Source organism: Squalius cephalus (assembly GCF_949319135.1).
Source record: "Squalius cephalus genome assembly, chromosome: 22".
NCBI classification, from domain to species: domain Eukaryota; kingdom Metazoa; phylum Chordata; class Actinopteri; order Cypriniformes; family Leuciscidae; genus Squalius; species Squalius cephalus.
In genome coordinates this window covers 30,949,129-30,974,755 of record NC_137143.1, presented here as the reverse complement: position 1 = coordinate 30,974,755, position 25,627 = coordinate 30,949,129, and the positions used below count along the sequence as shown (strand labels likewise).

General features: G+C 35.4%; 2 protein-coding genes across 3 annotated transcripts; both read right to left on the bottom strand.

Moving 5' to 3' along the window:
- Positions 1 to 4,147: 4,147 nt before the first annotated feature.
- Positions 4,148 to 6,484, bottom strand: hesx1 (HESX homeobox 1). The gene is made up of 4 exons (XM_079857875.1): positions 6,067 to 6,484; positions 5,168 to 5,340; positions 4,478 to 4,579; positions 4,148 to 4,267 (listed from the first exon to the last, which is right to left on the bottom strand). Exons 1-4 carry the CDS (start codon positions 6,200 to 6,202, stop codon positions 4,157 to 4,159), a joined length of 522 nt encoding a protein of 173 aa, XP_079714001.1. The 5' UTR covers positions 6,203 to 6,484; the 3' UTR covers positions 4,148 to 4,156.
- Positions 6,485 to 7,820: 1,336 nt separating this feature from the next.
- Positions 7,821 to 25,401, bottom strand: appl1 (adaptor protein, phosphotyrosine interaction, PH domain and leucine zipper containing 1). 2 transcript variants are annotated; one of them, XM_079857813.1, is made up of 22 exons: positions 25,200 to 25,401; positions 24,551 to 24,649; positions 23,593 to 23,652; positions 23,400 to 23,471; positions 23,229 to 23,316; positions 22,909 to 22,950; positions 22,754 to 22,812; positions 20,733 to 20,879; positions 20,543 to 20,625; positions 19,464 to 19,622; positions 19,202 to 19,390; positions 17,139 to 17,181; positions 16,301 to 16,357; positions 16,092 to 16,183; positions 15,052 to 15,231; positions 14,870 to 14,922; positions 13,674 to 13,848; positions 11,033 to 11,069; positions 10,796 to 10,942; positions 10,652 to 10,702; positions 10,443 to 10,532; positions 7,821 to 9,099 (listed from the first exon to the last, which is right to left on the bottom strand). In XM_079857813.1, exons 1-22 carry the CDS (start codon positions 25,251 to 25,253, stop codon positions 8,950 to 8,952), a joined length of 2,127 nt encoding a protein of 708 aa, XP_079713939.1. In that variant the 5' UTR covers positions 25,254 to 25,401; the 3' UTR covers positions 7,821 to 8,949. The 2 variants fall into 2 exon arrangements, with proteins under 2 accessions (XP_079713939.1, XP_079713940.1); XM_079857814.1 differs by having other exon boundaries at positions 14,870 to 14,919.
- Positions 25,402 to 25,627: the final 226 nt, after the last annotated feature.

Here is a 25,627-nt window from a genome sequence, read left to right as displayed (position 1 = left end):
GTGGAGCTCTCGCTCTCTCTCTCTCTCTCTCTCTCTCTCTCTCTCTCTCTCTCTCTCTCTCTCTCTCTCTCTCTCTCTTTCTAGAGAGAGAGAGAGAGTGTGTGTGTGTGTGTGTGTGTGTGTGTGTGTGTGAGAGAGAGAGAGAGAGAGTGTGTGTGTGTGTGTGTGTGTGTGTGTGTGTGTGTGTGTGTGTGTGTGTGTGTGTGAGAGAGAGAGAGAGAGAGAGAGAGACAGTGTGTGTGTGTGTGTGTGTGTGTGTGTGTGTGTGTGTGTGTGTGTGTGTGTGTGTGTGTGAGAGAGAAAGAGAGAGAGAGAGAGAGGCAGTGTGTGTGTGTGTGTGTGTGTGTGAGAGAGAGAGAGAGAGAGAGAGAGAGAGAGAGAGAGAGAGAGAGAGAGAGAGAGAGAGAGAGTGTGTGTGTGTGTGTGTGTGTGTGTGTGTGTGTGTGTGTGTGTGTGTGTGTGTGTGTGTGTGTGTGTTTATTTATTTACTCATATGTTGCATGCATTATTCAGAGACTGGTTTTCTGGTATCACACATTAACATGCAACTCTTTCTCCAGTATATATTGAATTTGATTGAATTTATTTTATTTGATCAGGGACAATGCACAAACAACATTAGTCTAAAAAAGAAGAGATGTCATGTGCCAGGTTATAGCAAAAAATGCTAATTTCCACCCGCATGTCCCTGGACAGGTTGATATTATACTTACAAAAATTCATAAAATATATACAGAATAATACATGGAAGCATTACTTCACTCACATCATAAAAACACTCTCCACTTCAGGAATCTATCACTCATTCACTCACAGTTTACATCATTCATATCACAGTCATTCAGTGCGTACAGGTTTGTTTTGATAATAACCACTGTTTGGTCAGGCGTGTAAAAGTACTATAGTTTGTGCATGAAATAATTTCGTTTGGAAGAGTGTTCCAAAGGCTCACTGCTTTATAAGAGAACGATTGTTGACCATATGTGGTTCTGCGTCTTGGAACGCTGCACTCTCCTCTGGCTGTATGCAAATGTTCTGTATTTGAATAACATGATTACCTGATTTATGTGCTGTGCTTCATAATAATCCAAAATGATTTTTATTTAAATATAATTTTATACAAGCATAAATGTGTTCCAAACGCCAGAATGCTACATGTTGCCATATGACCTTATCATGTTGCATCCAAAATTGTATATATAAATGTAATAGATCATCCAGATTATAGTATATTAGCATAATGTGTGCAGAATGCTGCAGCAATAGTACAAGTTGTGTGATCGTCTGATTACAACCGATGTGTACCTGTACCCTTAGACAGATTATTTCATATTTCATAATGAAACCATATATGTTTTTACAGTGATAAACACACTGCCATATTTCACTGTATTATAATTTCAGGTTAGGGTTAGAGATTCATTCACACCCTGTTATGGCACGCTTGAAACACGTGAGACATCTGAAGTATGTTAGATGAGTGTGTAAACATAGTGGATGATTGACACATTAGTGAAATATGAATAATCTGTTACAGTGTGTTAGGAGGTCACCGGATAGGTTATTATTGCACCGGTGGTTGTTTGTTGAATGCATTACTCTCGATTTTCCACACATTTTGTGGAAGAATAAACCATTTTCTTGAATCTAGAATTAATCTCAAAATGACACCAGATTGTATTTAAAGGGGTGGTTGATTATGATTTGACTTTTCTAACTTTAGTTAGTGTGTAATGTTGCTGTTTGAGCATAAACAACATCTGCAAAGTTACAACGCTCAAAGTTCAAAGCAAAGGGAGATATTTGCTTTTAAAGAAATCGCTTTTTAAGGACTACAACAAACGGCTGGTAGAGACTACACCACATTCCTCCCGGGTTAGTGACATCACCAACCCTACAATTTACATAAACCCCGCCCCCTGAACACGATTTATAGATTATCAAGACAGAATATGCTAATCAATGACTAGAAGATAACTACACATCAGCTTCATAAACTCATCAACTAACCATTCAGAAATGTCCTGTTGCTTCTACATGTTGTCACTTCTTCTTGAGTCTCTCCATCATTCTGACTTCTTTTTGAACATAAAAGGCTAAAAGTTTTTGAAATTTTCAGTGCATGTGTGTGTGAAGTAAAAGAACACAAGCTGTTGTAGCTCCGCCCCCTGGGCCAGGAGCAGCAGCTCATTTGCATTTAAAGGGACAGACACAAAAACGGTGCATTTTTGCCCACCCTCAAAAATTTACAATTTTAACAATCTACATAAAAATATCTGTGGGGTATTTTGAGCTAAAACTTCACACACACACTCAGACATCAGAGACTTATTTTACATCTTGTGAAAAGGGCACATTATACCACCCCTTTAACTTCTGTGTGTGTGTGTTTGTACTTCACAAACTTCTGTGACAAAACCAAACACACAAAAGAATATTCTCTTTCCTCAAATCAAACCCTGGTTTCAGATGATACACAAAACCCAGCGAATACACATGAATGAGCAGGTGTCAGACAACAGTTTCCAGAGACTTCAAATTAAAACAAAAGTTGAATGGCGTTGTGAGAGTTGAAGTAAGGTTTTAGGGTTTTGAACCCTAGCAGTCAAGAAACACTGTTTTTCATTCTTTTCAAAATATGCATCACCTGGAAAATATTGGTTTCTATGCAGACCTGATGATATTGCTGGCAATATCTCAAATGCTGGGAGAAAGACAGAGCGTTTGGCTCATCGGCTCCTGTAGCCAACAGCCATGATGTGCATCCAACTCTCCTGTTTCAGATCAAAGACAGAAACCTGGAGGCCAAAGAATCCGGTGCATCTGAGCCGCCGTCTGCACAGATACACCCAGATCCTCTTTCAGCTCCGCTTCTGTTATTCTGACACGCATCAAAAGAAGCTGCTTTTTAAAGATCAAACCAGCAATGCCCCAAACAGCTTTTATGATGCATTCATAATGCAGGGCCAGCATAATAGTCAACATTTGAAGTGGATCAAAAAAGTTCATCAAAGTTGTCCTAAGACAAGAACGGGTATTGTTCAAAATTCATGTATAACTTTGATGAAAGGTTTTGATCCACTTCAAATGTTGACTAGGCAATGCCACATATGTTTACAGTTTTTAATACATATCCAACAATTGCCCTTTGAATATGCTGGCCCTGCATTATGAATGCATCATAAAAGCTGTTTGGGGCATTACTGGTTTGATATATATATATATATATATATATATATATATATATATATATATATATATATATAACTGTATAAAAAACTGTTTTATATATAAAACTGTAAACTTATGTGGCATTGACAATTTGAAAATATGCATTAATATTCTGGACAAATTATACATTTTTGTCTCTCTTCCTGGGAGAAATGTTTTAACATTATTTATAGGTTACTGTAATATTATACATTATATAATGACAGAGATAATAATAGAATAAATTAGTTTGTTTTTATGTTTCAAAAACTATTTATAACAAATTAAAGAAAATAGACTATTTTGTAACAAATTTTAAAAAGCTCTATTTCAGTTCTATTTTAAAAAAATCGAATACAACAGCGCCACCAAGTGTTTCCAAATGTTCACAACACATGCATGCAAATTAACATACAAATATATTATATTCAATTCAATTATATTATAATATATTATTATAATTAAAAAAAAAAAATCCTTTCAAACATGCAAAACTGTGCAAGTGCTGTAAATGTTGAAAGTGACTCAAATGCAAATATAAAGCCCCCCTCAGTGAAACCCCCCTTTGTGACCCAATCAATACTTAATAGGTTTACTGAGCCCTATAGTTATAAAGCACTAATTAGTTTGGCGGGGTGTGTGTGTGTGTGTTTGCTTAACAGTTGGCAGGAGATAATGTTCACTTAACTCCACTTGGAACTAGAGAAAGAGTTTAAGTTTTAATCGGACTTTAGGTTTGAATGAAAGTGTTGGATTAAAATTGTATTTATAATGACTTTATTCTTTTATATTTTCAGTAAACACACAATAAGAAATAACAATAAGAATCTTTAGCATTTAAATCATAGCGAGAGATAACTTGTAATTACATAAGTGGTAAAGACATATATAATAAAATTACAATATCACAACAGAAATAATATGAGCAAATGTGTTTCTGCGACCATCAGTGTTCTTCCCTGCTGGTCTGTAAATCATTAAGAACATTTTTCACCATGAGAAACTGAGACTCTCTGTGTGAGCGCTTCAGCTTTGCTCTTCGGTTCTGGAACCAAATCTAAGAGACAGACATAAGAACATCAGTCAAACATCCACTTCAAACTTCTTCTTAAAGATCTCTGACACACTTGATTGAACATGTGTAGTCCTAGACCTAATCCAAATATCTTAAAACAAACAATATTATACTAAATGAATAATCTTGGTTATTTACAATATCTATAAATATCAAAGCAAATGATGCACTGATTATCAGATCAGTCTTTACCTGAATTCTGTCCTCATCCAGGTGAAGTTTCTTAGCAAGTTCTTCCCGTATATCGATGCCCGGGTATGAGTTCACTTGAAACACACTCTCCAATATCTTGATCTGGATGTATATATATATATTAAAAAAACATCATTAATATATTTATTTAGTGTATTAAACCTTTAGAATTTATATCCATAGGCTGAAACATTTTTTAACTAATTTTGTGATTTCAATGTTAGAAATAACTGTATTTTTTTTGTGCATTTGACAAAATGACAATTGGAACCAATTGACTAAGTTTTGACAGGAAAAGCACCACAGAAAAAGTTCTCAGAACATTGAACGTTCTAAAAAAGGGTTATTTCTAAGTTATGAAATAAAGTTATTCCAGTGACGTTAATAGAATGTTCGTTCAAAGTCATCCGATCTATAATGCATTCATGGAACGTTCAGAGTACATTCAAAAGTAACGTTTCAAACCCATTATGTTTGCAAAATGATCAAATGGAACGTTTCCTTAACCAAGAAAAAGTTTTTTAAAACATTTAAAGGTTTTGAACGACATTCAGAAATAACGTTTTCATAACTTCATGGGTTAAAATGTTCTATTTTGTTAGCAGGGCACACATTTAAAAACACGTGTAGGCAATGAATGTTATGATTATGTGTGCGACTACAGCGCATGCGCAGGTCAGCAGCGTTTACCTGAACGCTCGAGAACGCCGTCCGCGGCCTGCGCCCGATGTACCAGTTCAGTGTTCTCCTGTACGTGTCTGCTGGTGATTTACTGTAGGATTTACCATCTTCATTCACTCTCACATCCACTGAAGCGTCGCTGTCTGTGAGCACGAGGAGATTCTGGAATGCTGGTTTCACGTCTGAAGTAAATAAAAGACATGATGACAGTTAATGCGCGATTCGTTTAAGTGAATCAGTTCATTCGGACGGAGAACCGGTTCAGTAAACAGAGGCATCGGTCAAAATCTTTGTAGTAAAATTCCGGAACGCGCCTTGATTATTGTTATTCCTAATGTTAATTAATACGTTTATTTATTTTTTAAGTAAAATTAACATTAATTATTCCCACTATTGTTAATAAAATTGTATCTTACAGTTTTACTCCAAAAAATGAAATTTATTTTTACAACAATGGAAAATGTTTTTTTTAATTTATTATAAAATATATACAAAAAATAGTCACCAGGACAATAGATTAGGTCAACATAAAATGATTCACAGTTATGTTTGAAAATAAATATTAATTGTAGCTATATTGTAAAGCAGCTTGATGTAGATTTATCATTTGTCACTTTGGATAAAATTAGTGCTGTCGATTAATCGCATCTAACAGAAGTTTGCATTTATATAATATATGTATGTATATATCTATCTATCTATATATATATATCATATCATGTCAAACACATATTATATAAACACAAACCTTTTGTTAGATGTGATTAATTGCGATTAATCTATTTGACAGCACTGTAAATGTAAATGCAATGTAAATTTTCCTGATGTATTTTTGCACAAACATTTTAAAAATGTATTCAAAACAAATACCAGAAACACATTAGTGCATGTAAGGTGTGTTCTCTCACCTGTCCAGGGGCGGTAAGGCGCCGACAGTGCAGTTCTCTGGTCCGGCCGGTTCAGTCCCAGGATGCTGTCGATGGAGAACGAGGACGGTCTGTTCATCTGGATGTCCTGATGAGCACTGACTGTGAGAGACGCCATCCGGAGATCTGAGTCCGACTGGACCTCCACTGCTGCGATCCCAAAGCTTGAGGTTCACCTTTACACCTCCTCTCTTATAGTCCCCAAAACGTCACCAATTAAAGCCTGAGACGGGGTGTTTTACATGTGAATCGCCGGCCCTCACCGCGGGACCCCTGGACGACTGCAGGTAATTCAGGGTCTCAACCCGTTATCTTCTGGAGACACTGAATCCCTTAAAGCTGCTATTGAGCGGGACAAAACACGGCTGATGTGCCTTTCTTTTTACTCACCAGGTAGAAAATTAGGCCCCGTTCCCAGGATTTATCCTCTCCTCATTTCCTTCCACTGCATCTCCAGCATTATGAGAAAGCAGTCAACTACCTAATCTTATTTACCTTATTTTCTACCACACGAGTTTAAAATAATAATAAAGCCTAATGCTGTTTAAACTAATCCTGCTGAATATTCCCATTCTCTCTTGACATGCATGGAGAAAGATGCTCCGGAGCACAAAAGCACAATGGCTGAATGGCAATTTGCTGGAAGCAGCATGTCATGATTGTCTCATTCAACGCTGAATTGATCTCTTTTGGTTGCTTGGCTGCTTTTAATAAATGACTGGCTTGTTTATTTGTCTTGGCCTCTTGGAGAGCTCCGGGGACACAAGCGCGGTCCCTGCGGCTCCATTGTTTTGCAAAGAAATGACCAATTAGACTTGTTTAAATGCAAACCAAATGAAGACCAATTAGAAATGAAAATAAGATCACCTAACCGACAATGCAAGCAATTAACTCTTTATTTTACGGAGATAATCCAGTGGCTTGCACAACTTTTAGTTTTAGGAAACTCATATTGAGGTTGTTTTCAGATCCTTAGGGTTAGATTATAACAATTTGAGCATTAGATATTTATTCTGTAACACTTTACAATAAGGTTTAACTGTAGTACATGAACTATGAGCAATATTTTTTATTATCCTTTGTTAATAAAAATGTTCATGTTAGTTTGCAGTACATTAACTAATGATGCATTTGATCTTTGAAATGCATTAGCAACTTTTGAGATTAACTAATGTACTAACTAAATGTCATCTTATCTATTGAAACCTTATTGTAAAGTGTTGCCATTTCAGATATATGTGAATTTGCACTTAACAGATAAAAAAAAAAGAAATATCTTCAGTAGCCCTGCTAAATTTAAAAAAAATTATTTGTTTAATATTGTTTTAAATTATTTTATCAGTTACAGAAAATTCAACAAAAATGTTTCCTAAACCATGCCAATAACATCATTTAAATATTACGTTTGGAATAGCCTATTAAGATTATTAATTATGAATATTTTATTAATATGCTGATCATGGTTAAGTTATATTTACACAAATGTAGATTTGTTACGTTTTGTGGCATTTAAGAATGATTTGAAAATGTTATTTAAATATTTAAAGCAACTGAGTCCTTTAAAACTCTCTAAATTACTTGAAATATATTTGGATTAAGTTTATGTTTTTAATTTTATTGTGTTCAATTATTTGAAGAAGTTTAATAGTTAAAAGTTAAAGTAAAAACAAAAAAAAAAAGTCTAAACCAGAGTATAAAAAAAATAAAAAATAAAGATTCTGGAGTCTAAGAGGATTAGCTTATTTAAACAGATTTTAATACCAATCTTCATTGTACCCCGTGATTTTGTAGAAAGACATTCAGACAAACAGTTTTTTAAAGGTTAGAAACATATCATTGACAAATTAAATGGAGTAAAATCGCTTTACACTCAGTAAACAAACTCAGATGGAACAGAAAGTGCATTTTTCTGACGTCTCAACCGTTTATGAACCATAACCACTGTTTTCATTAAAGCAAATTGTCAAATAAACCAAATCGATGAATGAGACGATATTTAACTCAGAAGCGTTCTGTGCAACTTCCACCTCAAAAATAATGAATATTTCAGTTTTCAATTCCATCACCATTTTTAACCCTTTTGCTAGAGCTGCAGATTTCAATATACTGGACCAATAAAACATTTATGATGCAATGCAGTCTTCAATATATCTGTTATACAAAAAGAATACAGTACACCCCAAGTCTAGAGCATTTGATCATGTGATTTTGAGTTCACATACACACTTAGTCTGTAGACTGAACAGATGTGTGTTTGTAGATGCAGAACATTGTGAATCATGGTTGCAACAGCTAACAGACACAAATCAGAACCGTATTAGCGTATTAATAATTAAATATAACCTTATCAAATCATTTTAAACCCATTATATAGTGAACCTATCAAAACATTGCATGAAGAAAATTAAGCCTATTTTAGGATGATTAAGATTTTTAGAATTGAGATTGACAATTACAATAATACATCATTGACACCTTGTGTGAAACTCTGAACGGAAACACATGCAGCCTTAAAACCTTCTCAGTGAGAACAGAAAATGAAGCCCAACATACAGTATTAATGTCTCTGTTATTCACACGAGCACTACGTCTCATTAGGTTGTAGTTTGTCCTGGTAGTGGATTCATTTACACACATACACATATATATAAAACCCTCTAAAAGCAAAAGCAATTCGATAACGGATATGGTAAAAAATACAGGATTCATACAAATATCAACTTCTGAGGAGTTTTCCCCAAAGTGTCCACTTTTGTGTGTGTGTGTGTGTGTGTATATTTCGCAGTTTGATATTAAATCATTGCTCCTGAGGCCACTCTGGAGAACCCTTGAAGAACAGGAAGTGATATAATAGAACGGTTCTTATCAGGCCTCTGATTCGCCCTTTTTCTGCCCCTCCTCTCCTACATCGCTGTCCTCTGATTGGCTGTTGCTAAGGACCAAGACCTGTCCGTCAGCGGCTGTTTGGCTGGGTCGGCTCGAGGCGGCTATCAAACGGCTTTGTTCCTCAAGATCCTGAAGGTTTGGAGAAAACAGTTTACTTATGAAATGTGTTCAAATATACACTTCTGTTTTTTCTGTGTTAAAGTGATGGTTCAGCCTAGGGTCCTCTGCACCATGACCTCGAGCCAAACGCCCCCCAGAAGCCTTTTTCCCTTGGTCAAACATTATTAAAGTTAGAGCTTATTTAGAGATATTAGCCGGATGGCTTAGTGCAGGCGCTAATGGATCCAAGGCTGTATCTGGTAAATTACCGCACTAATAATGCCCAGAATGGGACCAAACTTCTACAGTAGTACAAATAGGTTCTGTACTCATAAAACGAGGCATTGGAAAGTTTGTAAGTACATCAGGAGTTTATTTAAATAACACTTGCCTGATGGCTAATGCTACCGCTAACCCGGACGTCGAGGTCACTTCAGTGATTTGGGAAAAGCCCGTAAAAGTCCTGGCAGAAAGCGATGCATAAGGATGTAGTGTAACAAAGTTTTTTAAAAGTTTTTTGGTATATCCAAAAATGTTATTTTATTTTTCAAAGTGTTGACAACTTAGTGTTTACTAATTGTTGCAAACTGATACTACCAACAAAATATTAGTGCATTCCTGGAGCGACGTCCGGGTTAGCGGTAGCATTAGCCATCAGGCAAGTGTTATTTAAATAAACTCCTGATGAACTTACAAACTTTCCAATGCCTCGTTTTATGAGTACAGAACCTATTTGTACTACTGTAGAAGTTTGGTGCCATTCTGGGCATTATTAGTGCGGTAATTTACCAGATACAGCCTTGGATCCATTAGCGCCTGCACTAAGCCATCCGGCTGATATCTCTAAATAAGCTCTAACTTTAATAATGTTCGACCAAGGGAAAAAAGCTTCTGGGGGGTGTTTGGCTCGAGGTCATGGTGCAGAGGACCCTAGGTTGATTTTACTCCGAACCATCCCTTTAATACTTTTATTCAGCAAAGATGCATTGAATTGATCAAAAGTGACAGTAAATGCTACAAAAGATTTCTATTTCAAATAAATGCTGAACTTTCTATTCATCAAAGAATCTAGAAAAAAAAAATCACGATTTCCACAAAAAGAAGCAGCACAACTGTTTTCAACACTGATAATAGTCATAAATGTTTCTTGAGCATCAAATCATTATATTAAGCATCAAATCATCATATTAGAGTGATTTCTGAAGGATCATGTGACACTGAAGACTGGAGTAATGATGCTGAAAATCCAGCTTTGATCACAGGAATAAATTACATTTTAAAACATATTGAAATAGAAAACAGCTATTGTAAATTGTAATAATATATCACATTTTTACTGTATTTTTGATCAAATAAATTTGAATGTCTGTTACCTTCTCGATCTGTTTTTGTTTATGGAGTTCTTCCTGTTGTTTCTCCTTGGCTTTATTCAGCTCTCTCTGTTTCTGTGAGGCTTTTCGGTCCTGGCAGGAAAAAAACCCAGCATCTTCTCAAGAATCATCAGCATTATCAATTTCATTTTACCCAACATGCATTTCTGCACAAAGTCATTTGAAATCAAATAAATGTCGATTTTCCTCACCATCTCAGAGTGGAGGGCGATCTGCTTTGCCAGTCCTACACTGTCACAGATCTGATTCATTCAAGAAAAAAGTGATATTTTTTAAATCAAGTATAAAAAGGGAAAGATTATATGCATATATATGAGAGCTCAAGGTTTTTGTACCTTCTCTCCATCATTGTTTGACTCAAAGACGTAGCAGACGGTCACAGGCCGTCCATCCACTCGTCCTCCTGCCGTCTGCAACACGAACCCAAACAAGCGCTTGTTCTCCTGATGTGACGCACACAGCACAACGCTGGAGAGAGAGAACTGAGGAACCACAGAACAAACACTTCAGAACAGCACAGGATCCGATATGAGCAGTGAACAAAACTGTTAAATGATTGGTTAAGGACGTACCCGTAGTCTTGTGACTTGTGTCTGTGGGTCAATAAGCCTGAAATAAACAGACAGAACTTTTTAAAAGACACAGAAGTATGGCGTAAAGTAAGCCTGATGAGCCTGACATGATTAACCCTCTGGTGCTGCTCACGTGTCCGTCAAAAATGATCGAATTTTTGTTTTTACTATATTTTAGGTCGATAATGTTTTTTATGTAATATTTTTTTATTATTAGGGGATTTTATGGTACTAAATTTAATTATATTTATGCACTATTTATAATCCATTTATTCACTTTGAGCATAGACCTGGAAATGAAATTTCCAACTTAAATGGTCATAAATCATGAATGCTTTGGATCACCGGTCTCTTTTTAAAGACGACTCTTGGCGGTTTATTGGTGAAGTGAAAAACGTTTAAAAAAAGTGAACTTGAAAAAAGTTATAAAATGTTACATTTATTGTTATGAAAAAAAAAATTCACAAAATTACCATTTTACATTTTTTTTTATGAAACATATATTTTCCAAAACACATTTTACTCTAAAACTGTGAGGAAATCAAAGCTATAAATCTAAACAAGCTGTGTTCTAAATTTGAGGTTGATATCTCAAAAATTAGCTTTCAGTGAGATTCATACCTGTCAAGTTTTGGATTTGAAAATAAGGGAAATTTTCCGGCGCCCACCGCGAGCAGTCCCACCACCCCAACCAAGCTCCAGTATCCCTTACATTTTAAGACAGGTGTACAAGAAAGCTAAAATCATGACATGCTGTGAACATTCATTATAGCCTAAATGAAAACACAAAAGGGTATATATGAAGAGCATTTATTTAAAGGCTTATTTGCATATTTTCTGTCCATTTAACATTGCTTGTCTTTACATTTACATTTTATTTTCATTCCACACATTCTTTTCATTTCATATTGCTTTTCTTTTACAGGTTTTCTTTTCATTTCACATAACTTTTCTTTACCCTTTTAGTGAGTTATTGTACAAATTTGTTGCAGACTTTGCATTCGCGGTATTTACATGAGGGTTTTGGTTTTTTGGCAGGAGTGCCTTCCGTCTCTGTCGTAGCGTCCATCATCCGTCTCTGTTTTTTTTTTTTTTCTTCTTTTTTTTCCCGCGTTGTCACTCATCATCTGACCTCACACACTAACCTCACGACAACTGTCATCTACAGTACCTGTAGTAGGCTACTACAGGTGGCAGTTATCGCGAGACTAGTGACAGAGCTCAGATTGTTTTTTTTGTTTTTTTACTCCGCCCGGGCCCTGGGTATTATTATTTTTTAATAACGCAGGTTAAAATACGGGACATTTACGGGAAAATACTAATACGGGAGGACGGCGGGAAAGAAGGGTAAAATACGGGACTTTCCCGGCCAAAACGGGATACTTGACAGGTATGGTGAGATTGTGTTTGGCTGCAGTACCAAACGCTTCCACTAGAGGAAATTCACTTCCCATTTATCTCCAACGCGCTCATTTTTGACCATGAACAATCCAAGTGACTATTTTTTTTCAGAACCATTTAACCTTTTCGAATCATGTCCATGATTTTCATGTCCACAACCGTTACAAAGTTTCGTACCATTCCAATGAAGTAAAAAAAAGAAAAAAAAAATTTATTTGGTCAAAAACGACCCAACAGCACCAGAGGGTCCTTGCATACTCCGAATTTTCCTATGCATTTTTTCGTATTCGTCATTCAAAACACCTCTCAAAATGCTTGCTACGGATGCGAAAAACACAGAAAATCAAACCCGATCCAAATTTTTTTATGATGGCCGAAAGTTTCGGAGGCAGTGTGTAAACGTGATTGACACATTGTGAGGCCGTATTTATTTTTTAACGTGTGAAAATTTCAGACGCAAATTTCGGACTCAGTGTGCAAGAACCTTAAGGGTGTGTTCAAACTTGTAGTTCGGTTCTCTTGGTTCTTTTGGTTTGGACCGAAAAAGAAAATTCTATAAATGTACTCCTGGTTCACTTAGTGTTCACGCTGTCATTTTTAAGACCAAACCTAAAGATACAAAACTAAAAAAACCCGGCTTTTAAGGTGTAAATTTTGCAACGTAACTTACCGAACATCCAGAACAATGCTGTGTGCCGGGCTAAAAGCACTTGTCGTAAGCGTGTACGTATGATATGATGGCATTTCTGCCAGCTGAGAACTCACAAAGAGTTTATAAAATAAGTAAAGGAGTCAAAACAGCGGCAGGAATTCACAAAGACCAGCTGCAAAAAGACGGCGATTCTGACGCTTGTACCAACTCCAATCATGATAAAAAACAGGTGTGCTTAAGCATTCTGTCCTTTTTAGGACATCACGTCCTGTTTTTGGTTTGTTTAGATGTCTTTGGTCCGTGTTGTGTTCATATTTCAGTCGAGCAACGCCAGAGTTCGTTTGGAAGTGGACCAGGGTTCAGATGGCAGTGTTCACACTTATAACACTAGAGTTCGTTTTAATCCACCCAAATATGCCAAGAATAAACACACCCTAAAACTAAATGTCCACATTTTTTGAGTGGTGTTTGCCCATGCGAATTTAAAATGCTTGACATATTCACAGGCTCTTTTTAATGACGAGCAGCAGAGCCCTGATCCAGGGTCAGTTCAACACAGCGGTGAGAATAACAAACGTCGTCACTCACTTCAGGCATTCGCATGTGACGAGCAGATGAGACTCGGTCATCCTGAAGATGTTGTGTATGGCTCGCGCTGCCAGGATCTGTCTCATGGTCTCATAGATGACGTCAGAGTTCTCTGTGGCCTTCACCTCCATGCAGCCCAAGAACCGAACGATGAAAAGCTGGTGCAGGATCGAGTCTGAAACAACACCAGAGATTCAGTCGGACTTCACAGCAACATCAAAAAAACATTAAAATCCATTTTCTTAATACAAGTCTCTCGTCTTGTGCATGATTTTATAATCTTGCATCAAAATGCATTAACTTTCCCTGCTTTTCTGCTGATGCAACCAGAGACAAATGGGTGGAGAAAATTATATTAATTAATACTATCATAGCCTGCTTTGCACAATCTAATCAAATCAGATGGATATAATCAAGGCTCAGCCTACATTATATCCCTAAATATTCTGTTTCAATAGAAAATATACAACATTATGGACGTTAAATGCATTGCGAATGCCATTTCATGTGCAATTTAAGCTATTAAAGGAATAGTACACACAAAATAAAATAAAAGATTAAATTAAAATAAAAGATAGCAATTTATAACTTTATATAAACTATTATTTTAAAACTCATGTTCTAGTTTATTTATATATGAAGAGTTCAGATGCAAAAGCCTCTAAGTGCCATCTGAAATTTTCTTCTAGAATGATCATTTTTATCAAGCTCGTATATTTAAGTTCAGTAAATTCACTTAAATGGCAATGCAAATTACCTATTAATTGTTATATAATTAATATATATATAATTTTGAGTTTGGTGACATTTGTCAGCAAATAGCATTTATCTGATCAAAAATACAGTAAAAACTGTTAAATTCTAAAATGTTTCAAGTGTGTTTTAAAATGTAATTTATTCCTGTGATCAAAGCTGAATTTTCAGCATCATTACTCCAGTCTTCAGTGTCACATGATCCTTCAGAAATCATTCAAATATGCTGATTTGTTGCTCAAGAAACAGCATTTATTTGAAATAGAAATCTTTTGTAACATTATACATGTCTTTACTGTCACTTTTGATCAATTTAATGCATTCTTGATGAATAAAAGCATGAATTTCTTTAAAAAAAAAAATAAAAAAAAATAATATATATATATATATATATATCTTACCGACCCCAATGGTGGTGTATACATATTATTTTATAAACGTACCTTCACTTTCCTCAGATTGCGGTCCTCCAGATTCCCCAAATGGATTGGTCCTTCTTTCCGAAAAGGGAAAAACACAAACCAGTGCTTTACGTTTAGATGCTTAATAATTCCCAAATAAGAATCAAGAGTAAATGTCCTCTTTATCAATCAACTTTGAGGCGTTCATAAACATAATCAGAGACCTGCCCTGGCCGGCGCTCTTGGCCTGACTCGCGTGCTCCTCGCTGACGGGGGAGATGATGTCGAACTGGATCGGCGTGTCCGAAGCCACGAGCGAATCCAGAGAGAGAGACGACAGTGCCGGAGACTCGGAGCCCACGGAGCACTGGCTGCCGGACCGGCCCGTTTTGGGTCGACCTTGCCTTCAGGGCCAAAAAGACAAATGTTTGAGAAAGAAAACAGTGAATCTTTTACAAGAGCAAAAAAAGTTTCTCTCTGATATGGGAACTCATAAAATGCATTTAGTACAAAACCGGTCAAATGTTTTTAATAAAAAAAAAAAAAAAAATTCTGAAAGAAGTCTCTTCTGCTCACCAAGGCTGCATTTATTTGATTAAAAAAACAATAATGTGAAATATTATAAAAATGTAAAATAACTGTTTTCTATTTGAATTAGATACACTGTGAATCACTGCAATTCAAAATTTGGGGTCAGTAAGATTTAAAATAGATAAATAAATGAATGCTTTTATTCAACAAAGACATTAAATTAATCAAAAGTGACAGTAATAAAGTTACAAAATATTTCTATTTCAAATAAAATGCTGTTCTGAACTTTCCATTCATGAATGAATCCTGAAAAATGATGGTTTCTTATAATTGTATAATCTATATTGTATAATTAAGTTACAATAAATATGTATAATAACTGAGCATCAAATCATCATATTAGAGTGATTTCTGAAGGATCATGTGACACTGAAGACTGGAGTAATCATGCTGAAAATTCAGCTTTTGATCACAGGAATAAAATACAGTTTACTATATATTCACATAGAAAACAGCTATTTTAGATTGTAATAATATTTCACAATTTACTGTATTTTTTTTATATTTTAAAATCTTAATTACTCCAAACGTTTGACTGGTAGTGTATTTCCAGTAATGGAGTATCCACACTTATAAGATGATTAACTATTATAGGCTAAATTAATTATGATTGCAATATTATAATAATAATGCTATATTAAGTGCCGATATTAATAATGATGTTGTCGCTCACGTGCTCGGTCTGAAACTCTCGTGTCTCTGTTGAAAGGATGGAGAAGGAGTCACGGCCTCCAGCGCAGACTGATTCACTCTTGCTGCGATCTCCTGCCAAAGAGAAACATTAGCTATAACTGACTTTAAAATGCATTAAAGCTGTGTTATATATGCAGAGGTTTAGGTTTTCACCTCCACAGTAAGACTAAATCTGAACTCAACACTCACCTCTGGGTTTTCACTGAGGTATATCCTCTTAGATATGTTGTTGATCGTTGCAATCCACTAAAAAAAAGGAAAAAACATTTGAATTACATTTTAATTGGTGAATCTAATAAAGCCGTCATGTTTAGGGTCATTTTTCACACCAAAATCGAAACATATTTAATATAAAGCCTATATATTGTGACACTACATGCATGACATTTATGCACATTTTCCCCAGAATTCTCATTACTGTAAATAATTAATATTTTTTAAAAGCATTTACACATCATGATAATTTTCCTTCTATCTTTATGCATGCTGATTTTAAAGAAATGATTGCTCTCAAACAGGTTACAATTACAGTAATGAGAATATAAAGAGAATTAAAAATGAACTCGTTAGAATTATAAGGTCATTAGAATTATACTCACCAAGGCTGCATTTATTTGGTTAAAAATACAGTAAAAACAGTAATTTTGTGAACCATCATTACAGTTTAAAATAACTTTTCTGTTGTAATATATTTCTACTATTTATAAATGTTGAAAAGAGTTGTGTTGCTTAATTTTTTTGTGAAAATCGTGATTTTTTTCCCCCAGGATTCTTTGATGAACAGAAAGTTGAAAAAAAACCCCAGCATTTATTTTAAATGGTAAAGACATTAAAAATGATTTCCGATCAATTTAATGCATCCTTGCTGAATAGTATTACAGAATTAATTTCTTTCCAAAAATGTGCACTGGCCCCAAACTTATAATTTCTTTGAATATGTGTTGAAATGTTCTTGGTGAACTTGACCCTAATGTCTGTATGTGCCTTTCAGAGAAGGTTGAGATTAATTGAGCAGTTTTCTCCTCACCTCCTCACAGTCTTTCCTGCTCTCCGCCTGTAAAATGGCCGCCCTGCGATACACACAGAAACAGTGACTCAGAATGACTCAATATCTTGGCACATGCACTGAGAAAGGATAAGGCAGCCGTTTACTCGCCTGATAAATATTCATTGGAGTTTAAAGGAACACTTTGACTTTTTGGGACTTTAGCTTATTCACCGTATCCCCCAGAGTTAGATAAGTCCACACACACCCTTCTCATCTCCGTGCGTCTGACGCACCCACCGCTAGCCTAGCTTAGCACAAAGACTGGAGGTAAATGGCTCCAGCTAGCATACTGCTCCCAATAAGTGACAAAATAACACCAACATTTTCCTATTTACATGTTGTGATTTGTATAGTCACAGCGTGTACAAATAACAAGGTCACATGAGACACAGCCATCTTCTAACCGTACACACACTGGGAACTATGAGATGGAACCGGAGATGAGAAGGGTGTGTGTGGGCGTATCTAACTCTGGGGGATACGGTGAATAAGATAAAGTCCCAAAAAGTCGGCGTGTTCCTTTAAACCGGATCAACTCTTGGGAATTCTCTGGCAACACTTTAGCACTTCAGTGTTTACATCTCTCATTACTAGACTAATACCATAAGACCAGCAAAACTCACCAAAACATTTAGGGAATTTTAGATTCCTAAGAACAAATAAGGGCTGACAAAGAGCAACACTGTGAAAACTGACTACGACTAGGCTCAATTTTAAGACAAAGGCATTTTAGTAACCAGAGATGAAGTTACTGTAAAAATAAGTCAAAGTTAGACACATTTGACCATATAGCAAAAGGTCTGAACTACATTGCAGCTTATTCTGGCCTAGATTGACATGTAAAACAAGGAAGTGTTATTTTAGTATCACTGAAAGACTATTATAGTTTTTTTTTTAAATATATTCGTTTTTATTTTTATATTTTCAGTTTTTCATTTCAAGTCTAAGTAATTTCCTTGTGTTTTTTTGTCATTTTTTTTTAATACGTTTGTCTATGTCTATGTAGTTTTTATTCATTTTTATTTCAGATTTAATTATTTCAGTACATCGTTAAACTAAATGAAAATGAGAAAGATGCCTTGGCAAGTAGCTGAAAAAAAAAAAAAAAAAAATTTTATTATATTTTATCTGTTAGTGTTTATTTCAAAATGTTAGTGTTTATTTTTTTTATATTTCATCTGTTAGTGTTTATTTTATTTCAAAATGTTAGAATTTAATTTTTTTAAATATTTGATCTGTTAGTGTTTATTTTATTTCAAGCCACAAAAAAATAGTTTTTTATGGTTTTGTTTTAATTTCAGTTAACTATAATAACTCTGCAACCAAGCACACTTCCTTTAGTTTTTAGTAGAGCTGCACGATTAATCATTAAAAGATCGCAAACTCCATTCAAACACCCACGTGATTGTATTCCTAAATGACAGCAATTCGTCTGTCTAATAAACCTTTGACATGTACGATCACAGCCAACACTGAGATCTGCGTTCTGATCCAGAGAGAGCAGTCGTCATGTTTAGGGATGAAACAGCTTCTCAAACACACAGTATCATTATTTCTGTTACAAATACTCAAATTATCACGGAAGTACTGGGATAAAGTTTCAGATATAAACAAACACTGATGTCTACAGTAGAGATCAAAATAGAGCAAATCATGTTTTGAAAGTAACTTGACACTTCAAATAAAGATTGTATCAATTACGTCATTACACCAGTAGGTGGTGACAAGTGACCGTTAAACAAATGTATTTGTCATTGAATCATTAATTCAAGAGTTTCGTTCAAAAACTCTAATTCATCCAGTAATGAAAAGTCTTTGAGTGAGTCATTGAATCATTCATTCAAATCGATTTTTCTTAAAAATAATTCAATTTAATTAAGCTTTTTTCAAATAAACTGCAGCAATTTTGTCAGAACCTCTAGTAAATCACGTTATTTTGTTTAGCTGTCTATTCAGAATCGTGATCTCTATTTGGAGCAATATTGTATTGTATTGGTATATTGTAATAACTACAAGACAGATTTGTGCATTGAAAATCGTACTTCTTTCCATCAAACGATGTGATCTGAAAGCAGAACCGGCGGTCCTCACAGTCCACAGCCATGACGGAGCAGTTGTCAATGTCCATAACCAGACCTCCGGCCACGTCTCCACGCGATTGGCCCATGAGGTTTCCTCCCTGGGTGAAGAAGTACTGCCGGTCCCAGCTGGACGACACCAGGCCCGTTTTACTGGCGGGTAGAAGCACGAGATCAGCATGAATGCAGGCGACTGAAGCGCACTGAAACGGTGATGTTCTCTTACTTGCGAGTGTTGAGGTATCCGGCCTTGCGGGTCAGGTTGCGGTTCACAGGGACGATGTTCGGGTCGGGGTCGGGCATGTAGAGCGGGTCGCTGGCCTCTTTCAGCTCTTGAATCGTCTGATCCATCACTTCAGCGTCACTGTCCATTTCCCTCCGAACACTGTGACCACCAAGAGAAGAAAGTCAGACTCACAGATACAGTACGTCACCATTCATTTCAGAGTAATTCATGGACTTTTGTTCTCATTTGGAGAATAGCACAGACACACATGCAAACAAACCACAGTGATTTCTTGTAGTTTCTTGTTACTATTATCATGCAAAGAACACTTTATCAACAACGCAAAAGCACAAGGGTGAGTTAAACATTACTGAAACAGGAATGATAGTGTACAATAATTTGCATATTGTATAAAATATAAGATACACTCCTGTCCAAAAGTTAATAAAAAGGCTGATAAAAAGTCCAAAAGGCTGATAAAAAAAATACAGTAAAACAGTAATATTGTCAAATATTATTACAGAACTGTTTTCTATGTGAATATATTGTAAAATGTAATTTATTCCTGTGATCAAAGCTGAATTTTCAGCATCATTACTCCAGTCTTCAGTGTCACATGATCCATGAAAAAGATCAACAGCATTTATTTAAATAGAAATCCTGTAACACTTTAAACCTCACTTAATCAACACTTATCACATACAATTATACATTTCTTTAAATGTATTGTCAGATTAATTAGTCCATTATATGGTGAAAAACAGTGTTATTTTAGTATTACTTAAATACTATTATAGTCATATTTTGAATTAACTTTTATTTTTATATTTTCAATTTTTATTTTATTTTAGTCATTTTTATTAGTTTGAGTTTTTTATATATATATATTTCTATTCAGCTTCATATCTTTCATTTATTATTCATCTATTTCAGTTTTAGTTTTTAGTAATTTTAGTAGTTCAGTATATTTAGTTATTTCAAAGGCAACATTATAATTTTTTCATTAAATTTATTATAATTTTTTTCCCATTTTATTTCAGTTTTTACAAGTTTTAATGGAAGTTTCCCCCAAAACTCACTTCTGCACGCTGGTTCCGATGTTGGTGAGAAAATCCTCCCATTGCTGCGTCAGATTCTCTGATCCCAGTTTAAAAAAGCTGATCTGATAATAAAAGCAAATAATAATGAGCTATAACAGACTACATCATTATCTGGTGTTCTGGATGAGATATGATGCCGATAGCTGATGTTAAAGTGCTGCATGAGCACCTGCGCCTGCATGTATCCCAGCAGCGGCTCCAACAGCGCGATCTTCTTCTTGTACTGCAGCATGTTGAGGGAGGCGAAGTAGTGCATTGTGGTCTCGTGATGTTTCTTCCTGGAAGTGTACACGTCCTCCATCACTTCATTCTTCACCTGCAGTGAACACATGGACCATAGGAGTTAGACATGCTTTTAACAACTGGGAATTGATTGGATGGTGAAAAGTCTCTATAGGACATGTGGATGAAAGATAAAGCGAGTCAAAAACTCATTTCAGAGTTGGTGCAAGTTTGATGCAAGACGATAAAGAATAGCATTTGGAATAACATGCCCTGATGAATCGGAAACATGCATTAAGAAAGTTTGAATTTCATCTTGACTTTTATCTTCTGTGTTAAAGTGCCCCTCTTATGCTTTTTCGAATATCATCTTTCATGTAGTGTGTAATATAGCTGATTGTGAATGTAAAAGGTCTGCAATGTCTTAAAGATCAAAGTGCACGATAAATAAAGTTATTAAAAGAAAGAATCGAAGCTGAACTGCTGAAATGAGTCGTTAGTAATTACAGTCTCACTTCTTGTTACATAACTACGTAACAATGTAACAAAATTTGCATAACGCCACCCCTATGGTTTTCATTGGTTGCCTGTGAACAACACTGTGCTGTAGTTGAAGATGAGACTGGAAGAGTTTGGTTCGTGTTGTCGAAATGTTGAGAAGACGCTGTTTTCAGCGCTGCGAACCCACTTTTATTCACTACCAAAGAACGAAGACTCACGCTGGAATTGAAACGGTATCTGTTCGTATCTGTAGCCGTGTTTCCATTACCCCTCAAATTGCGCAAATTGAAAATTCGCCAAATGGAAACACGGCAATTTCGCAAAAACTCCCATTTATCGCAAAGAAGTTTTTCCGCTCGCATGAGGGGGTTTTACACGCAATTCGAAAAAGAAATATTTCGCAAAACTGCAATGGAAACAGTTTTTGCGCATTAACAGGTCACCTGATGTAGATGACACGGTGTGTTCGGACATAATACGAGACAGAGCTCTTTATTAAATTCATAAAAGACAGAAGAATTAAAGGGATTCTGGATTCTAAACCTCAAAGAAATGCCACAATCAAGACCTCGGAGCAGAAATGAGGGAGAAACACCCAGAAACTCTTCATATGTGCCGCTCACAAGTATAAGGGTCTTTCCTTACCATTAATGATTGGATAACACACATACGTCACCTTCCATTAATAATAATGGTTAATGCGGTGGCTGGGATATACGTAAACCTACCAACATCTGTCACCATGATTTTTGGAATGACTTATCGCGAGAGGAAAAAAATGACGTTTTAGTCACATAACATCGGTTAATGGAAACAGCGTCATTTCGCAATAGTTTTTTGTCGACATTTAGAAGAAAAAAATGCAAAAGTTTTGTGCAAATCTGTAATGGAAACACGCCTATTGTATCAAGTGCTGAGGAAGATCCAGAGCTGAAATTAAAATATGCTAATGAGCGTTTGGGATCCGACACATGCTGTCAGCGGTCGACCAATCACAACAGACTGAGCCATCTGACCAATCAGAGCAGAGCAGGCTCTTGGAAAGGCGGGGTTTAGAGAGACTGAATCTTCAAACAAACCGTTTTCAGACTCTGAGAAATTAGATGATGTGCCATGTGTATTATGAGAAAATTAAATGTTTTTTGACCTTGGATGCATATAAACCTATTGTAGGAGACTCCAAAACAAAACTAGAAGCCTTTAAAATAGCATCATAAGGGCACTTTAAACTGAATATAGTGAGTTATTTGTCTTGGACAAGGACGCAGGTCTCAGAGTCACAGATGCTCATCTATCTGTGGTCAGGACAGCTCTCAGTGTGTGTTTTATTAAATGAGGACAGCCAGAGCATTCAGCAATAAAGACACACACACACACACACGTTACACTCTTATCAGCACTGCGGAGCCGCATGCAAACTAACCAGCTGTCAGTCATACAACACCGTAAAATCTCAAATTGCAACACCTTCTCGTTTTCCTTTCGCTTAGACAGACGGCTGTATCGGTTTATGGCCGCATCGTGATCTGAAATGAAATATATTAAACATAATGAGGCAGAAATAATGGCTTCATTATCAAATGTTGCAGCAATTATGTAGAAAAATACAACAAAGTGCTTACCATCACTTGCAATCTGAAACACTTCCTTCAGGATGACAATTTCTAGAGCGCGAGATGGAGGAAAATTAATGAGTTATATAAGAACAGCTTATTAAACAGCGACTTAAATGACTAAATGGACATGAAATATTGATTTGAGGTGAATTACTTTTTATGCGAGTAGAATGAGAGACACGAAATGAACACAGATATCTGGAAATAGTGGCAATTATATAGTTTATAGAGTCATTATGAGAAAAGATTTGACAACAGAGTTAGTAGACCAATCAGAATCAAGTATTCCAGAATGCTCGCCCCCATAATGCATTGCTGTCTCATACCTCTCAAGTCTCTCTCTTTAAACTGTGTGATGGGGAACATCATGGCGTCCGCGAGCTGAGTGGAGAGAACGGCGTGACAGGAGCTGAGCTGAAATAAAAGCACAGAGAATTATGAGCGGAAATCTCAGTTATCAAACTAATATGCTAATGAGTGAGTGATGTCACTCTGACCTCATCGATGACTTTGGCAAACTGCTGGAGAGTGGAGCTCATGACCTCGTCGTCGCCGCCCAGAGGGAAACGCTGCACATCAGAGAACGTTAAGCATCGACAGCACGAGGTTACAGTACCGTTCAACTCCAACACAAGTCCATATATGGACACAGAACAGAGGAAAGATGAGATATAATAATGCAGAAATCACCTGTTTCTCATAGTCTTTCAGCAATTTAGACGTCAGATGTGTGGCAGCACTCAGTTCATTCTGAAAGAGAACCATGCGAATCTCATTAAAACATATATGGACCATTTTCACATTTCAAAAGTATTATATTTTGCATGAAAAAAATAAGATCATTTTCATGACAATAATTTTTTTTGTTCTCATTCTGTCTCAATTGTGGTTCTTATTTTAAAGATTTTTTTCATTGCATTAATTTGTTTTGTTCATTTGCTTTTTTTCAAGTTAGCAGTAAAAAAAATAGAATACAATCATGTGCAAACAATTTACAGTAATCACTATTATTATTATTAATAATAATAATAATATCATAATGGTATTGTTATTATTATAGTAATTACTATAATCACTTATTATTATTAATTACTATTATTAATAATAATAGTATTAATTATTATATTATCTAGTATAAATATGAATATGTATTATATTATTATTAATAATATTAATACTATTACAGCTGTTGTTAATAATAATAATAATAATAATAATAATTTAAAAATAGTATAAATAAAATCAAATACTGTCATTATTATATTATTATTAATAATATTAATACTATTACTGCTGCAATCATAATTTTAAAATAGTAGAAATTACATAAAATACTATCATTATTATATTATTAATAATAATAATGCTGCTGTTGTTAATCATATTAATTTAACAATAGTAGAAATAAAATATAATACTATCATTATTAAATCTAGTATAATGTTAGGGATAATTATTAATTAATAAAGGTCCTAATTTTCTTCATCCAAAGTATGACTTCATCTTTCTTTCTTTTGTTTTTGGGGTGAAATATGACTTCTAAACTTGTGTGTGATTTATCCATTACGACTAAAGTTATCAAACACTATTATACTGTGAATATATTCTTGAGCATATCTCATGTAATATTTCATGAGTCAGTTCTCACCTGGGCATCATAGATTCTCTGCATGGCTTTGAAGAGCTGACTGAAGTAACTGGATATTGAAGCTGTATCTTCTTCAAACACCCCGAGCAGAGAGCGTGTCTACAAAAACAACAGGAATATGAGAAACAATAATGTTTAGACATGACATCAATGTGGTGTTACTATCATAACGTGTATTGTTTATTGAAGAGACCTCAGACTGTGTTTCTGAAGTTCTGTTGTGACATTAGACTAATAATGAGCCACTGTTTTCACTGCAAAGTGATGCAAAATATTGCAATATACATGTCAACATGACCATTCACTCTTATTGTTGATGAGTTTCCCTCTGATATCGATTTACAGCACTGCTCATGCAATGTTTAGACTCTCATTACAATTTTCTGATATATTTAAGATATGTTTTTTGATTAATCTGTGTCTTATAATAACCCATCATGACATATCCAATCCACCAACACCCATCAAAAAGCTAAACAGCTCAAAATCCGACATGACTCAGTCAGATCAAACCATCAGGATGAACAGACTCGTGATCTGCTCTGCTTTACATGATGAGAAGCACGAGCAGCAGATGTTTATGATTATTAATGCTTATTTGTTTATTTATTTCTGTTAGCTTGCTAGCTAAATGATGATTATTTATTACCTGCGGACTGTCTTCCAGAGTTTCCTCTATCGGTAATGTATCGAATCCAGGCATGACTTGCAGATTTAACGCGAGCGCAACGATCTATACGTTTTATTCAGAATCAAAAGTCACAATGTTATAATGTTGATCTTCGCTTTATTCCTGACAAATCAACACCCACCCGGATCCGCCCACAAACGCGGAAGTCCCGCCTCCTCCTGCCCGCTGATTGGCCGAGGCGCTATTGATAATATGATGACGTCCGCGTTTGTTTATAAGAAATAAAAGCCATTCGTGACTCTTTGATGGTTAGTGATATTAATATATAAGACACATATTTCATTCATAAATGTGTTTTTTCCTCTTTACCAAGATATTACAACATTATTATTTTTTATTTTTCGTTTTACTGAATATTTATTGTGTATGTTTATATTTATACACAC

What these genes read in the sequence shown, in the direction of transcription:
- appl1 (XM_079857813.1), bottom strand. Translation starts at nt 25,253, where the DNA reads ATGCCTGGATTCGATACATTACCGATAGAGGAAACTCTGGAAGACAGT. An exon ending in TGAAAGACTATGAGAAACAG is followed by an intron (nt 23,472 to 23,592) that starts GTGATTTCTGCA and finishes TCTGATGTGCAG; the next exon opens with CGTTTCCCTCTGGGCGGCGA. An exon ending in GCAATCTGAGGAAAGTGAAG is followed by an intron (nt 13,849 to 14,869) that starts GTACGTTTATAA and finishes GTGTTGTTTCAG; the next exon opens with ACTCGATCCTGCACCAGCTT.
- hesx1 (XM_079857875.1), bottom strand. Translation starts at nt 6,202, where the DNA reads ATGGCGTCTCTCACAGTCAGTGCTCATCAGGACATCCAGATGAACAGA. An exon ending in GCCTTACCGCCCCTGGACAG is followed by an intron (nt 5,341 to 6,066) that starts GTGAGAGAACAC and finishes TATTTACTTCAG; the next exon opens with ACGTGAAACCAGCATTCCAG. An exon ending in TGGATGAGGACAGAATTCAG is followed by an intron (nt 4,268 to 4,477) that starts GTAAAGACTGAT and finishes TCTGTCTCTTAG; the next exon opens with ATTTGGTTCCAGAACCGAAG.